At 38.5% G+C, this 18,130-nt stretch overlaps 1 protein-coding gene across 1 annotated transcript in view; it reads left to right on the forward strand.

Moving 5' to 3' along the window:
• The window catches only part of grid2 (glutamate receptor, ionotropic, delta 2), a 427,408-nt gene that overhangs the window by 360,944 nt on the left and 48,334 nt on the right, over positions 1–18,130 (forward strand). The window contains exons 12-13 of the mRNA XM_029511194.1: positions 3,825–3,963; positions 8,940–9,132. Of these exons, the coding sequence (XP_029367054.1) occupies positions 3,825–3,963; positions 8,940–9,132 (332 nt within the window). The remainder of the gene's footprint in view (positions 1–3,824; positions 3,964–8,939; positions 9,133–18,130) is intronic.

An 18,130-nucleotide genomic window follows, 5' to 3' on the forward strand; every position in this document is an offset into this window, starting at 1 on the left:
GAGGATTAGACAGGGGAGGAAGGACTAATTACTAGCCAGTCTGCTAAGCAGCTTTTGTGGTTGTGTAGTGGTGACGGTCAACTCTCGGATCTTGGATGTCTGTGTTGATTCATAGGACAGCATTGCAAGTACAATAAATGGCTACATTAGGTTAGGAAATATTACAGTAAAAAAACTGATTGTTGCAATTTATCAATTGTGAAATTGTTCAGACAATCACAAAATTATCTTGTGATATTGAAAGCAAAAAACTGCAGGAAGAGCAGACTCACTAATTGCAAAACGGATATGAACGAATATGTCAGCCAGCTCATACAAGAAGTCAATCAGTCACAGCCAATGCAACAGGGAGCCTGCCAGCCAGCCACCTACCTGTTTAATTGGCCAATCAGTTATTATGAAAATGGCCAGATAAGAAGTATACCTGCAATTATTGTCCACTAACAGTAGTGAAATGATAACAGATCAATGGTGATAGACATAGTAAAATGATGCACCAAAATCACCCTGTTGTGTGAAATTGTACTTTTTTAAATGAGTCGGAAGAAATAAAGGAATCCACAGTTACATGGTGTAACAGCAGAAAATGATCTAGGAGACATGGTGCTAAGAATACAGGGCTGTATTGAGCGAACACTAAGTTATTGTGGATCAGCCCACCTGGCAACCACAAAAGCTACTTCATGACAACTATGTCTCCTCCATTAACACTCACATGCTAACAGAAATCCATTCCCTTACATTTTATAGTTCTTCAATGGTTTGAGACTTGAGAGGTGCCTTATCGAACACGTCAAACAAACACACCTTTGCTCTGAGCCCTATGTATAAAATAGTTGCTGTATAATGTCGCTTTCTCTGTTTATTCTCTTTAACTCCACCGAATGAACATCTTAAGTGAAATAATTTTATGGTCATTACACATTAACAGCTAAACAGTTTTCTATGCTTATTTGTAAAGTGTGTTTTTTAAGACTGTTATTCAGTGTCAGCTGAAACATCATGGTGAGTTTAGGCTTAACTGAAGTTGCGTGTAACCAGGATATTTAGAGGGCTGCTTACGCTCGGACTTCTAATAGACAGCTTGCATATTGTTTTTTTTTTTTTTTTTTTGTATCACTGTCATTTAACCTCATTTTGCTGCAGAGTTCACGAAAACTGATGTTTTTTGAAAAGATGCAAAATGCGTTTGTAGGCATTTGCACATATGCATGCACATGACATATGACTCAACCGCTCAGTGACTTGATGGTTCACTGACTGCCTGTGACATCCATCTGGTTGTCTTTTCCTATATGAGAATGGTTTTGACAGCGCACAATATGAATGAGGCAGTACACTGAGGTAGCGCAATACATTGATGTCAATTATTTTGGGGAAAAAAGTACTCATAAATAGATATTAAATTATCCTTTTCATTTTATGACTGTTACTTTTGTTGGATATCCTTAATATTTACAAGCAAGTTACACAGTGGAGCATGCCCTCTTAGTGTCAGCACAGTATTGCACTGTCATACAGCATACATACAATGTCCAAGCAGTGCCACATAGTAGGTTGTTATAGGTAGTTATTGACTCTTGAAATTTACTATATTGCAGTATAAAACTGAGTTTTATTCTGTTAAATGAGTTTAAGATTTTACAAAAGTCCATAGTGAAGTAGGAGAGAATTTTTAGACAATGTATTTAAACATACATCATCCAAAAATAGTATCTTGGAAAGGTGTTATCACTTACCCTGTATCAGTATTTCTCACTCTTACCACGCATTAAAAACAGGAAACATTTCAAAAAGTGTGTTGCACTTGGTTTTAATTTTAAATTTGATTTGGAACAGAGACAAAAATCGACCACCTTTAAATTTTGAGACATTCAGATGTCAGAACTCAGTTGAGTCTTTTGACTTGACAATGTTGGTGTTTTTGGGGATTTTTTTCCCTTCCTCTTTTTCTTTCTTTTTTCCCCTCTCTCTCTTTCTGGTAAGCCTAATCGGTCCTCTGTTGCAATTGCCGGTATGAAACCTAAAATACCTTCCGCGGGTGGAATGATTCACAAAGGTCATGTTTTAGACGCCATTAAAGTTGGAGGTGCTGCAGTCATGGTTTGGCTTATATTTGGACATTTGGCAGCCCACATTATGAGGAAAAAAAGCATCTGCCTGCTGGTTGCATTTAGCCTTGGAAAAGAGTCAATTCATTTTCCCAATGGCAAATCCACAGTCATTTCTCCTGAATAGTTCACATGAACTTAAAAATATGATTTATGCAATTTTTATATTTAATAATTTAATTCATGTCCTTCTATTCTAGATTTTAGAAAACCCCAGATATTTATCTAATGTGATCACAAAGCTCCCTAAAAGACTGAATCATATGTTAAATTGAAATTCATCAGGTGCCAGGAAATTCAAATACAGATGAAAGACATTGTCAGTCTTTGCTCAGTCACTGCTAAACACATTACTGATACTGAATGTCTTTCATCTGTATTTGAATGTTCTCTGTATTTTAAAATGGGTCATCAGAAAAAAAATGTCAGTCTCAGTTTGGATACCTTGTAAAATATATAGAAGGATAAAATTGAAAATGTGTGACCGCGACTGAGTAACACATTTTAGGAACATAGAACTGAACGCCTACACCATGAAGGGAAAGAAGTGGGATAATAAGACACTTGCAGACATGGCACAGGGATTATTTGAAACGACTATATGGTCAAATGCAGTGCTGCAGAGTATTCTGTCTTCAGGCTTGTGATAAAGCCTGATGTGAACACAAAATGTACATATTGCCTGAGAAAAATACAGTAAATCCAGAGAGAGAGAGATAACAAACTTGAATTAAATCAAATGCTATCAGCTCTGCTGAAAAGCCCCGAGAGGAAGATGGCAAAAGCAAAAATGCAGTGGAGAAAGAGAACATGGAATTATGTGGGTGTCACATATATTATTGAGTCTTGGCTGAAGGAGGTGGGAGCGAGGAGAGTGGCTTTTGGTCTGAGCTGATGTAGATGTGATCCTCCTGCTACAAGGATAAATGGGGCTAATTTCTGACAGGCTTCAATCAGGGCAACCGATAACAGCTCGAGCTGCAAATCAATCACTATTGTGTTTGTGTGTTGATGTTGAGTATGCACGTGAAATGTAATGTGCTGTGTAAATGGATTAAATGTGTGTGTGTCTCTATGAAACCATAGTCCATGCAAAACTATTTTTGTGAAGGCCAAAGATAGAGTGCAAGCTTACAGAGAGAAGATGCAGTTAGCTTTTTACCACTGCACAACAAGATTTCAGAGGACAAGGCAGCAAAAGCTGTTTACAATGCAGGGGGGAAATAAAAAAGTTCTACACTTGCAAATGGACAATCCACTTTTCATTGTTGTGTGCTACAGTCAGCATTAAATCCTAATGGGAAGGCCTGAGACCAGTTGTGCATTCTGTTGATTAAAGATGTGTATCACATTAATATATGACAATAGCAGGTTACAAAACAGCTCTGCCAGCTGGTGTTTTGAGAGTGACTGTGCATTAAGACATATCAAAAGTGAGCCTGCAAAGGCCAGTTCTTTTTCAGTACATAAATATTATCATATCTCAAAGATGTGCTCTTTTGAAGCATAGCTCCAATTCTCAGCAGTTTCCTCTTTGTGGCTTTGTGACAATCTGATCTGTGCCAAAGCATCAGATCAGATTATCCAAACATTATCTTTCAGGATATGCTCTGCTGTTCTAACGACTTTTTCTCCTGCAGCAGAGTTGATTGTATGAGCTGATTTTCTGTTATTGTGCAATTGTTGAACATTGTTTCTTTCCGTTCTTTCAAGGTGGAGAAGTGCCGTATACCACTCTTGCTACGAGAATGATGATGGGTGTCTGGTGGATGTTTGCTCTTATTGTCATCTCCTCGTATACTGCTAATCTAGCAGCCTTCCTCACCATCACGCGCATAGAGAACTCCATACAGTAAGTATCTTAACAGTTTTGAAAATGTTGTTCCATGACTTTTTATATCTTTGTGCTGGTAATATGATACAAGAACTTCAAAGTTTTTGTCTGTTACATATCACCAGTATTGCTCATATTTAATAAATGTTGATGTTCAAATAGCAGTAAAGAAAAATGCATCATACAAAAGTTTATATCCACAGCATGCACATGTACATGTACAAATACAAACCCATGCTTATGTCTCGTGAATATAGAGCTGAGTAAGGCTGTGTGTACATGACAAATGTCACGTTGTACTTCTCAATGTGGATATCCATTCAACAAGGGAGCGCACACACACTCCATCTCTGTCTCTCCTTCTTTTATCAATTCCTCCTCACCTGGCTGGTAATTTCCTGTATGCCCCAACTTTGTAATTCTGTGTGTGTGTCAGTTTGTGCGTGAAGATTGGATAGATAAGGGCAGAGAGACAGCAAGAGTGTTTTTGCATGTTTCTCACAGGCTGCTTGCAGAGAATGTATAAAGGCAACTTGCAAAGGCTTCTACTCTCATTCCTATACTATCACACAGACAAACGCACACACGTTATTTCCCTAAGCTCTCTGCCCTCTGTTTATCTATCCCTGTGATAATATGTTTGCCAGTTTTTCTCCTGGTGGCACTGGGAAACGCTCATCTCTCATTGGACTAATCAGTATGCCAAAGCATCCCTATGCCCAGCAGTGCCACAGTCAATTGTGCTTAGCTTTGGAATTAACGTTTATTTCTCTAAATCTAATCACTATCTGTCCATTAATTTGTTTCTGTCAGTTTGTCTCTTGGTTCTGGTGGCTTTTGCTCTCTCTTTCTATCGTGGGCAGACCCTTCCACTTTTTTTTCTTTGCTTTACTTTTCACTCCACTTTCTTCTCCCTACTTGGTTTATTTTTCCTTAATTAAAGACCATTTAATTTTCCTTTTTCTTACCCATTTTGTTTTTTTGTTTGTTTTTTCACCTGTCTTGTTTTGCCTGTCAGTTTTCCACCTCATTCAGCTAATTAATAAGCTAATAAATAAGGATTTCCATAAATTTTAATGCATTATCTTTAATGTGTTGACTCTTCTAGGGTCATTAATGTCATAATTACCACCGAAACAGCAACACTGCCATTGCCTTGGGCTTGAGGGGGAACCTGAGATTCAACACAAAAACAAAAAGATGACAATGTTGTGATTAGTATGCTCATTTATCTTTTAGTATTTGTTATATACTTTGCAAAATGAGTTTAGATTAAATATATTTTTGTGTGACTGATCTAGAAAGCAAATTAGTTTATCATGGAAAAGAGCAAGCAAGTAACTTTACAGGCAGGAAGGGAAGAGTCTGGGGGAGCCATCAGGACAGACAAGGTTTTTAAATATTAATGCCGTTGTTTCATCCTGGAAGTGAAATAACAAGTGAGCGTTCAGAACCCTCTCTGGACTATTTCACGCTAGGGTGTTTTCCTTCAATTTCAGTGTGACTCCTTCAGGAGAACAGTGAGGGGATGACAGCACAGAGAATGGCAAACAGGGCGAACAAGAGAGCAGCATATAAAGACAGACAAAATAGTGTAAACAGTACAAATTGGTGATGAAAAGAAGTAACACTTGAAAGAAAAGATGAGATGACTTAAGAGGGAAAATGGAGGAGAGGGGCAGAGGCTCTGATACAGAAAATGGAAAGGAAGGTTGAAAGGGGCAAGAAAGTACGGAGCAAGGGGAAGGGTTTGGACAATGAGTCCAAATGAAAAATGGTTTTTGGAGAGGTAAAAAAAGTGAGAAGAGGCAGCTGTTGAGAGGGATGGTGGATGGTTGAAAGTCAGGAAGAGTTTTCGAGCATAAAAAGTGTATTTTCCTGGCCCAATCTCACACGGCAGATGTCATATTTTATGGTTGCGAAATATTGCCAAAAAAAGTCAATCAGGGTCTCCTTACTTTTTTTTTTACTTGTGTGAGTGTGCCATTTTGTGTCAAAAGGAGTGTGATGGTGTGTGTGTGTGTGCGCGTGTCAACAGGAGTGTGATGGTGTGTGTGTGTGTGCCTGCGTGCGTGCGTGCGTGTAAAAAACCTCATGTCACCCGTGGACTGCATTGTATCCATGTGGTCAGCTATGACAGCAACAGGGGCTCACTGGTCAAGCTGGGAGCAGTTCATTTTCCCTGTGAGTCTTTTTTTAAAGGCTCATGAAGCCGAGACACTTTATTAGACTCTGTTGCTGAGAACAGGGTTATAATGGGCCCTTCCAACATTAGTTTTATATTACCCAGTAAAAATGTAATAGTAATAGTTACCCAGTAATAATGTAATAGTTACAAACAAGTCAGTGCAAATTAATCAAGGCTACATTGTCATCAATATGATAACTAGATTAATAAGTCATTTAAATAATAATAATAATAATACACAGTTTGAAACTTAGTAACTTTACAATACAAATAGTAGCTGCTACAGCAATTGGCTCCAGTCCAGATTAGCTTTCAAGGTTGCACAGCCATCTACAGTGACTCAACAGGCATGTTAAAACGTGAATGAACTGGTCATGGCTCTACTTTATCTACCCTTTATCGAAAATAACTCAGAATCAAAGAGTCAAGATCATCATCTTTGTTCTTGGGCTTCTGGGGGGAAAGAGGTTTTCAGATGAAATCTTGGCTATCTTAATTGTTCCAGCTCAATAATTAATTAATATATACACCTCTTAATAATAATCTGTATTATTTTTATTAGGTTCCTCTGAGCGGTGAGACAGTGCTTAGCTTTGCTACAATGGCTTCCATAAACATGTCAGTATGTTACTATCTATCTAGCAGGAAGACCAAATATGCAAAACAATGATCCACACACACACTGATTACTCACATATATACTCGGAATAATATGCAATTACAAAATACAATGATCTCCTTCTACAGTAGCCATTTTTTCACTCTCACACACACAAACAAACACTTATATACTGACTATTTGTCACAAGATACATTTGGCTGCTGTTCACTCCATTTACTTGGTCATTGAGCTGCATAGGGGAAATATAATTGGTTGCAAAATGAGTTAGCATGCACAAAGGAGAGAGAAACAAATGTGGGCGCACACACACACACACATACAGACATAAGTCGCAAAAAGACAATTAAACACATAATTCATAGTGCCTATTTCCATGAGACAATACAGACACATTAATAAATCAGGAGACAACCAAAGTCAGAGTTTTTATTAAAACCCAGAAATGTAATAGTTCTTGAATAATAGTTTATGTGCAGTATGCTTTTATTTTGGCCCCATGTTGGTCATTTGACATTATTCTCTATATGAGCACTTTGTACCTTTTTCTTCCCTTACCTATATCAGCTGTCATCTTGCTTGACCAAACTCTTTTTATACAGTTTCCGATCACTGATATAACAGTAAACCCTTTCAATCTGAATATGTTATCTCAGTAATATCGAAACTTGACGTATTTCTCCCCCTTCCTTTCTCTCTCTCTCTCTAATTTACTCACACACAAACGATTAAACAACAAGCTTCATGTTATACTCTGTGAAACCAATTCACAAAGGGGGAGTCCTGGTCAAAGTCTGTCAGGTGTACATATTCACAAAAGAGTGGTTGGGAAGGGAAATTATAAAGGGTGAAGATTGACAGCAATGAAAGATTCATTTCCACAGGAAAAATCATTAAAATATTTGAAGTTTCTTTTTTTTTTTTGCTGGAGCAGAGCAGAGAGACATTTGGGGAGGGCCTAAGAGAGGAGAGCCAGGAGTGATGACCTTCCAGAAATTTATTATTTTCTGTGTGTGCACATATGTTGTTGCCTGGTTGAGCAGCCTACTTATATCCGTGCCGATTTTTGATCTGGTTTGTGGATGTATTACTACTAAATTAATGAAGTAAGACACTTTACGCTTGTTCTTCATTAAGCAGGACACATTGACTGTTTTTGTGTACATGTTTTGTTTCACAAATGCGTGTCTTTCAAATCCATGGGTGGTATGTAGCAGTCATTTAACAAACAAACAGTAATTAGTTCCTGTAATGGTTCTCCATTACATTTCTCAGCGGCCATACTCATTGCGAGACAACCCTAGCATTGTTGTTTTATAATTAACAATATCTTGTGTATTCCCCCAGAGGTGGCAATTTATGGGTGAGAGGTTGAGAAAGGAAGAGAGAGAAGGAAATCTAAAAAAATTTTGCATGCAGACTGACTTGTGCTGGTTTGTTTTAAGATTCCCACTTTTTTTTTTATTAGTGTCCCTCTTCATAGCTCGAGGTATCAGCTGAGTGCAATTAGCCAGACTAACTTCTGTAAATAACATGCTCCAGCAAAATCCCACTGTTGGTCCACAGAGTGTTCAGATCCATCTTTAGCAAGACAACACCAAAAGATCCATCAACAGCAAGGCCCCTCCTGCGAACATAAAACACCAGAGTTAGAGGGATTAAACCAGTCAATCAGGGATTCACAAATGCCTTCAATATAGTTTATTATTCACCCCTGTTCCCACATTTTTTGTTTATCTTCTCACACATTGTGAGATCCATTGGACTTGTATAATACTAATTTTGTCCTAAATGTCTGTTAATAATGTTGAATGTTGCATCCAATTCACGTGTAGAAGGCTGAAAGTGCCCTTTATTTTGATCAAGTTTGCCTGACCACCCTGTGTTTCACATCATTACCCCAAAACTGTTAGTGTTGTGTAAGCTGAATTCACACGTCTATGTGAACACTGCCTCTTTTCACCACTTGAAAAGAAAGGGAGGTGAACGCAAGGTCTGGTTTTATTAGTTCATGACCTTGGACTGCATTTTTACGGAAGTCGATGAGAAAGCAAAGCAGATTTGTTGTCTACTGTTGTAACACAATAAGAATGCTGCTTTCAACGTCGATTTGATGCTTATAGTGAGAGGATGATTGGAATTCATGTATGGACTAACTTATTTCTCACCACTTGTCTCTCCCTCCAGGTCTCTGCAGGACTTATCCAAGCAGACAGAGTTGCCTTATGGCACAGTACTGGACTCTGCAGTATATGATCAGGTGCGCTCCAAAGCTATGAACCCCTTTGAGAGAGATCCCATGTACTCCCAAATGTGGCGGATGATTAACCGCACCGGAGGAGGCGATAACGTCGAAGAGTCAAAAGAAGGCATTCGCAAGGTAAGTCTTCATATTTTTACTTTCACACAAGAGGACTGAGGAATTTAATGCTTTGACCTGTTGGATTGAAATAATACCCAAGTTGAAGCAATATATATATATATATATATTATTTATTTATTTATTTATTTTACATCACAGAACATCCATCTGACCCATACAGGACTTGATAGTGCCTTTTTACATTCATCATGCACTTTACTGCCCTCCTGTGGCTGCAGTAGATTATAATCTCTGAAATCTAAGGTGACTGCCACCTGCTATTGCCATTTCTGTGTGCCAGTTGAATGAGGCCTATCAAAAGGAAAGCAAAGTAGCATTTTTTTTTGTTGTGTGTATGCTTTATGTGGCTAAACCTGGGAAGAATGCTTGCTGACCAAGTTTTCAGGCTATCCTTAACTCAGCTTTCTCTAATCTGAGATCAGTTATTATATTGCACATATTAATGTAAACATGGAAAAATGTAGAACTGTAGAAGCTTAAACAGTTCCACAGTCTTCCTCCTTCTGTAGGAGCAGGTAAACAAGCAAAGAGCACAGATTTATTATCACTGGGCAAAATCTGCAGTAAGAATGAGAGATTTGAGACTGTAAATTGTTGTCCAAGTTGCATCGCCCCCAGCTCACTACATTGTGTACGTAGCCAATGGATAAGAGCGAGACATTGGGTTTATCACGGTGAGGCCAGTCACCGAAGCAGAGAGTTCAGTTTTTGGGCCATAGCTGTAAGAACAACAGAATAACAGTAAATAAATACTGCAACTCCTCCTGACAGCCATGTTTGATATCTTTAGCTCTGGAACAAATAAAATGTCTACCATGTACTTCCTGACTATGGTCCAGACAGAGACTGTAAGGATGACAATAGTATGACAGGATAATACAGGATTTGACATTGTCGCAAGAGTATATTCTTTTCACTTGATGGAAAAAAATTGTAGATTATTTTCTGTCTCCTTTATATTAATTTGTTTATGTTTACTCTCACTCCAAGGGAATACATATACTTCCTCAGTCATGACAGAAAAGGGGGAAGATACTTTTCCATGCTTTTATTTTTTGCAATGAAATATCACACAAAATAAGCAACATAATTTAAATCACTCTACAAGTTTTATGAAGCTATGTCAGTATTAGGGAGGAGTTTACATTTGTTTGGAACTGTCACCCCTAATTTTGATTGTAAACCTTAAAAAACACAAGATAGAATATAGTGTATGTTCGTTGCAGGCAGCTCAGCATCATTCCTGTTTTGACATGCTACTGGGCTGTCTGTGTTGATAGAAGATAAATATATTTAAACGATGGTAATCATACTCAGATAGCATGCGCATGGTTGATTGCTTAATTCCCTTGATGATTACCCAGCACCATAAATACCTGACTACTGCATCTCATTTGCACGCATCCCACTTTCTGTGTTCATTGCCCTCCTCTCTTCCAGTGAGGGCCAAACATTATCCCTCCTCCCTCTGGAATACATTAGACTTGAACTGTAGCCAGTACTGAAAGCACTGGAAGTGCTGGGAGGAATGATTAAGTGGCGGGTGGTGTTTTTAAAATGAAGAGATAAGTACAGTAAATAATAGCATATAAGCACACAAATAATAACATTGACTCACACACATTGCTTATTGGCATTGGCACTGTTGGCAGTGTTTACTGAGTATGTACCAATTTTATAGTGGGTACAAAATTGTGAATAAGTTGGCTCTTTATTGCCAGTAAGGCTATATACTTAACCTGTTGAACTTGACACCAGTGGCACAATAAATATATAAAATGCCTGATCTGGCTGAAGTGGCCTAGATATGTCTTCCCTGAAGCCAGCATTAATGTGTGGCTCAATTGTATTTGTTTTTGTTTAAATAAAATTCATATTTCAGGGTACCTGAATGAGGCATGAATACTATGGCATTTGGAAATATAAAGTAGACCTCATGGAGGTCTTATTTATGTATATTGATGTATTTACAGTGGCATCAATGACAAAATTAACCAAAGGTGTAAAATAAATTTCAAACTGTTGCATTTGACATTTCTGCTGCAGGACCGCTGCATTTTGAGGAATAATAAGTGAGGTACTAGGTGAGCATGGAATAGGTCATTATCACAGACTCACATCGTACAGGGGGATAATATCCTCTCAGTTCCATTTGTCGGGAGAATGTGTTATCAGTGCTGTAAATGAGTTAGCAGTGTAGTTTGATTAGATTTTCTACTTCTATGGATATTTGGTTCATTGAGAGCTTGAAAGTAACAGGTCAGGATAGCGTGACTGACTGCAGTGCTCACTACTTAGACCAACAAGACTGTAGTCAAATTTTTTGCTGTTTTCATCTACAGAGGCTGTAACAATCTGTGTGCATGTCAAAGCTACATCACATTTCCCAAAGAGCAGCTAAAAGGTGACTTTAATGTCAATACAATAGTAGTACCCTAGGTTTCACCTAGGTCTCCTGTGTGATGTGGAGCTGACCACGCTGTCACAGTTTGTTCACAGTGATAAAACCAAAACCATCAAGTTGTTGTTGTAGACTGGGTTGAAGCAGGATAGCTCTTAACTGTATAAGTGAGTAAATACAAGTAAGTCGGGCACTATGATGTTTAGTAAAAGGGACAAGTAATTGTAAGAGTTGTGATTTTGCATCCAATTGTAATCTGCCACTGACCCAGAACAGGTGCTCATTAGTCCCTTAATCAGTAAAGGCTCAGGTGTGTGTACAGTCTGTGCAGCTGAGCGTCGGCTGTGACGTGCACTGAACATCAGCATCAGTCAGCAAACCGACCACCAGACAACAGTCCACACCTCTGTGGGGATCCAATGGGCAGAGCCCTCCGGGAGAAAGACCAAAGAGGCAGGTGGAAGTCAGGCACATCAGTAACAGGAGATCATACTGGGGAAGGGTTCTGGAAAGTCTTGCATGAGGGCAAAGAACAATCTGGCACCATCAGTAAATAGTTGTGGACTGTTTGTACTGAGCTGGCAGGTGAGAACTAAATGAGAGCACAGGTGGAAGAAAAGGAGCTGATGAGCAGAGGTCTTTGAGGTGACCAGTATTTTGTAATAACTGTATTGTTAATATCCTCATGTGTTAGCCAGAAGAGTATGAGCAAGAAAACAAGAGTCATCTTGTGGCTACAGCGCATTAAATATATTCAGACTTCTTTTCCTGAAATGCTAAAGGAGGGATTGTTTCTTAGAAGTGACTAACTGAATGCTCTAAGATGAGTCAGCCAAATGACAAAGTCTGCTTTTCAGTAGAGAAGAGTGTGATCATGAAGGGCTGGTCATAAGTCGGGTGGACAGAGGATCTGTTTTCATGGATAAATTCTCCATGACAGATGTGACACCTCCTGAATGGCAGGAAGTACTACAGCGCACCAATGAGAGAGATGGCGAGAGATATGTAAGATGGAGAAAGACCTTCCCCTCTGACTATCTGTCGGTGGATTGATTTTATTATTTTCCTTTCATTGTTTCCTCTGCCCTCTTATTATTTTACTTGGCCTCTCTCTGCACTCCTGTTTTTTTTCTCTGCTTCGTAACTTTAACTGCATCACTAAAAATGTGTAAATATTTCTGTTACTATCTATTTTTTGACTCTATTTCTACATCTTGAATCCTCCTCTATATATTTTTCTTTTTTCTGCCAATCTTTTGGCTCAATATTTTGGCTTTGTGTACCTCCCCCTGTCTCTCTGATGGTCTCATATTGAGCTTTTTATTATTTTTTTTTTATTTTTTTTAAGGCTACAGGGTGCACTCTAGTGGTTCACTAATGCCTGTCTGTCACTCTTAGGTGCATCGACACAAGCTCATTCTTTTTGTGTGGCAGTGGCACTGTCGGTGATGGTGCTCCCAAATGTAATTGTATATTCAAACCTCAATTGTATTTAATTTAAATAAATTATTTCATTTAATAATTCCAATTTAAGTTAAGTTTAGTTCAAATTCTATCCATCTTCGTACAATCACTGAATAAATTAACTCTTCCTTTCAAGAAAATTTCCTGAATGCAATTTTTTTCTTAAAGCTTTCATCAACTGACTATGATAGAGAATAGTGTCAAAGGTGAAACATTCCCTTTTTATCAGTTGCATTAAGGAGGCCTACAGAAAGAGGATGCATCATATAAACTAGCCCTGAATTTTGAATTCCAGCTTTCCTACCCTAACAAATATATTGGCAAGCCAGTGAACAGTACCCAGAATAATATTTTAAAGCTGGAGGTTATTTGGAAGGCCATGATGTTATTAACAGACCCTGTGAGTCAGACGCAGACATCTTTTATTCTGTGTCTCTGGTGTTTCATTTATTTGGATGTGTTTGTCTTCTTCAGTCCCATCTCTTTGCTATATTTGATTTTTGTGAGTTTAAGAACTTGATATATTTTTCCCATCAGTAACATACTCTCTCACTTTCTCATTTTCCCAATGCTGCTTTCTCTTTTCCTCTACCTCTTTTTGTCTCAGGCCCTTTCTCTTTCCCAATAAACCTCTTACTCATGTTTGTCACCATTGTCTCCTGTGCACTATGGATTTTCTCCTTTTTCAGTTTTGATACCCTGGAGCAGAATATTATTATATGTCAGAAATGGTCAGTATCAGATGTCTCTGGCATCTCATACACACACACACCTACAAACACATTTTTGTATGTCCAGACCAACTATGCTTGATTCATAAACACACACACACACACACACAAAGCTAGGCAAGCTATCAGGGTGAGGCCTGTCACTGGGTAATGTAGACTTTCATTTCAGTCAATGACCTAGGCACTCAATAAACTAGGAGTCAGTCTACCTTCCACCTGATATCTCATTAACTTGGTGTCATGTATGATATCAAAAGCCTGTGTACTATATGTCAATCTATGAAGTAATGACCCTCTGTTTCAGTCAATGTGTTTCTCAACTGTGGTTTACTCCATTTATTTTTTTAATGGCCTCAAGAGGGGAAAATGGGCTCTCTTTTTCCTCCTTCTCAGTCTGTTTTGTGTTTTTGATGTGAAGCCAGCCTTTTAACAGAGCAGTTCCTGACAGTTCACTATTCCTTTATTTGTTGTAGTTTTGTTTTTCGTTTTTCTTCATGGGGATTTGGCACATTCTCTTGTTTTTATCTCTTTTTCATACTCTCTTGTTGTCTTTTTACAGTAAACAATGTTAGTAAGATTTATTTTTTCTGTTGATGGCCTGTGAGATACCACAGTAGTCTACTACATGGGAAGGAATGAATATCTCTCACTGAGCATATACATGTGTGCCATAGCAGAAACACAGAAACCTTTAAAACTGATGCATTTATATGCTTACTTACATGTAGCATTTACTAAAACATGCACACATGCACCTGATCCAGTAGATGCAAGTGTCCTTGTGTGAGTATATGACAGCTATTCTCTGTCAGGCCTCAAGTATGTCTGATGACTGCTGAGTGTATTGCCAGTTTGAGTGATTTTTCTGTACGTACACTTTATTGGAAGGTTCCACTTTAGAATATGTGTCCTTTCTTACATGTCCTTGGCCACTATACATTAGCATTAAGTCTCATATTTTAGAATGTTTCTGAGGAAGAAAGAAACAGCTTGGAAAACTTTTTCTGCAACGTTAACTTAAATCAAGGCTATAAGGTAGGAAAGCCCCATTTTCAAAATACACATCCAACACTGGCTAAATATGACAGCAGTGAATTAACTTTCCTTCAACCTAAATCTGAGGTGAACAGATTTTGAAGAGGACAATTAAGCATTCAGCACAATATGTACAATTCTGAACTTCACTCATGCATGTTTCGGCCAGCCAGTTAAGTTTGAGGAACAGAAGGATGGAAAGAGAGCAAGGTTTGGTGTTAGAAACAGCAAGTAGGAACCCAAATACCTCATGCATATGTGTATATTTGGATTATACTGTATGCAGGACATTTACCTCTGCCAAAGTTCTTTTGCATTTCTCTTGCAAACTCTAAGAAAAAAGACAGTTTCTTTCATTTGAATTTCAAATATGTTTGTTTATTACTTTGCTGAAATTGATCTGACCAATTCAGTTGATAAGGTCATGCCAATCAACAGAAGCACCCAGAGTTAACTCATCCAGCATTATCGCTTATATAAAATTTCAATATCGTTAAAGCACATGAATGTGCTTCTGTCCAAATTTTCAGACTCTTGTTGGCAGCGTTTTATGCATAATACTCTTCGCACATGCCTGTGTAACATGTTGTAAAATATCAGTGATAATGGCACATTTCCTGCTTTAGTCTGCATACATTTAACATCAGTCTGTAACAAGCGCGACTCCCATCACTTATTGTGTCCATATCACCATCTGCCCATTTTGCATAATGGCTCCAGAAATTATGATAAAAAAATTACCATCATTGCGACAGCACCACCAAATTTCTGTATACTGGAAGTAAGGAGTTATAGAATATAAGCCTTCACCAATTTACCATAATGATTTCAGTAATGATCAGAAAGATTATGCTGATTCCTCTGCCACATTGAGCTGATGGTAAATCAAGCAACGCCTGCTTGGATCCTTTAGCTCTGGGTGAAGCCATCATGGCACTCTCGAGGACAATTGATGCAAAGCAGAGGGGAGATGAAGGGAGAAGGTGATGGATGGTAAATGGATCGATGGGGAATAGAAAGGGTGGCATTGGGAGATTTAAAGAGGAGGAAAGAGTCATAAGGGAAGAAAGTGACTGTAGATGGGTGAGAGAAGACAAGAAATAGGTGAAAGTGTTGGGATGGAGGTTGCATGGAGAAACAGACAAAGATATGGTAGACAGATAAGATAATAATCCTTTATTAATCCCTCAGATAGGGAAATTATGTAGATTTAGCAAGAATTTTTCGATGCAATCAGGTGGATTGTGCACAAGGACAGAGAACTTTGGTAGATTTTAACACCATGTTTAACCAATACATCATTTATTTATTTCCCTGTTGCTTTGATGGCCTTTTATGTTTTTCAATGAAATTCGAAACAATCCAAAAATACTAATGTTACAGAGAACTACATATTAGGTCTCTTCAATTACAATATGTTCAGTCACGTTTCCTCACTGTAGAACTGTTATCAAAACCTCATATTCAAATATTAAGATGAAGGGCATAATGAAAGGGAATTATTTGAGAAAAATTAGGTGAAAAATGTGGGCGTACAGACCGATAGAAAGGAAGTAGAACATGAGATAGAGATAGGAATGATGGCAGTGGTGTGGAGAGAGTTAGTGTGATGGCGGGTAAACACAGCAGAGGAGGACCGAGCTTCGGTAGCAGCATCAGAGACTGAAGGTGTTTACCACTGCCTTATATAGCTTCCCTCTTTTCCTTCGTTGTCCCCCAAATCCATGCCTCTCCTCCCGCCAACTGTTGTCTCGCCACTGTCATCATTCCCAATAGGAGGAAAAACTACATGAACGTGAAATCGTTTAGGTCTGACTGAAGATTTCATCACTGTGCTGGCATCTCAAAGCATTCTCTCTTTCCTCAACAACCAGTAAAGCAATTAGGCCAGCTCGAAGGGGAACAATGTCTGAACACAGCACATCAATGAATCGTGAAACATAAGCCTCACAGTGTTACCTGGGTGTTTCTGTATCTGAGTGAGTGGGGGGGCTATAGGTATGTTTATGTCAGTGTGCTCTCAACTTAGAGAGGCCTCTGTTAACACCAGTTTACCCTCAAATCACAGCCAACAGGGCAGGACGTGATGATGTCTGTTTGTGTGTGTATATGTCCGTGCCATAGTTCTTTAAGGACGTCCTGCCAACAAGCCATTGGTCAGGGAGTTACCAAGGTTACCAAGCAGAGGGGCCCAGCTGTGTTTGACTGGCAGATCTTGCATTTGTGAGCACTCGCGCTTCATGTGAGAGAGTGAGGTAGACTTATCAAAGATTTCAGGTCTGTTGGTTGCCTATAGCTACATGAGTAGTATCACTTAGAACATCCCCGCAAACATATGATATCCTTCCTCTGCTTCCTCTCATCCTCCATTTAATTCCATTCCTTCCTTCCTTCATTGTTGGCTTCTTTTCTAGCTGATGTTTTTCGTGCTCCGACAGTCAAGGCCCGTGGTATTTTGTGTCTAAGCCAGTGCAATGACATGCTGCAGTTACAGAAGAGCTGGGAAAAGACCCGTTTCATTAGATTAAAAAAAAAAAAAGTCATATTTAAGTGCATATCGTGTATTTTATTGGATTTGAATAAAATCTCCTCAGAGGGATAAGCTGGCTTGATATACATCTGTCACATGTATGGGTATGATTGTGGCAATATCCTCAGTAATAAACCAGCCGCTGCTAAGACCAGAAAATGCTTTTTTGGCTGCTGGATTCTGTCATTTTCTAGCAGTCCCAATCACATTGACAGAGAGAGAAACCTCTTTTCCTTCAAAGTGTGATAGCTCATTAGGATTCAACTCAACAAACCAAAACAGCAAACATATTTTCCTGCTGTTGCAATTATCTGCCTGTGTGATGACAGTTTCTCTGTGTTGTGACTCAGATTTGGGGAGAGCAGATAAAAAGAGGAATACAGAGACAAGAGATGGGAGAGTTCACCCTCCATATTAAAGAAATACGATGGTATAGATTGTGAAACAAATCTGGAATATGGGAATGATTTAAAAAAAAAAAAAAAGTAAATTAGCACCCGCTCATCAATGATGATAATTGAGTAGCATAGCCTAGTTCTAAACTATAAGTGCTCAAATAGCAGTGTAGTCCATGACCAAACAATTGGGCCCCAGCAGAATAAAACTTTGGACCATGTTGGCCTACATCTAAACTTTTAAATAAAGATTTAGCACAAATACAATGTACATTTTGCAAGTTTTAAAAAGCAAAAAAAATTAAAAAACTACTCTGAGAAAAATTAGCTGATTAAAAACGTACAAGCAATCGGAACACAAGATTATTGGACAAAATATAAGTTGAGACAGAGACTTCAGTTCCAAACCAGCTGGTCATCTAAATAAATGTAAGCAATG

This window comes from Echeneis naucrates, chromosome 9 (genome assembly GCF_900963305.1).
Source record: "Echeneis naucrates chromosome 9, fEcheNa1.1, whole genome shotgun sequence".
Classification (NCBI taxonomy): domain Eukaryota; kingdom Metazoa; phylum Chordata; class Actinopteri; order Carangiformes; family Echeneidae; genus Echeneis; species Echeneis naucrates.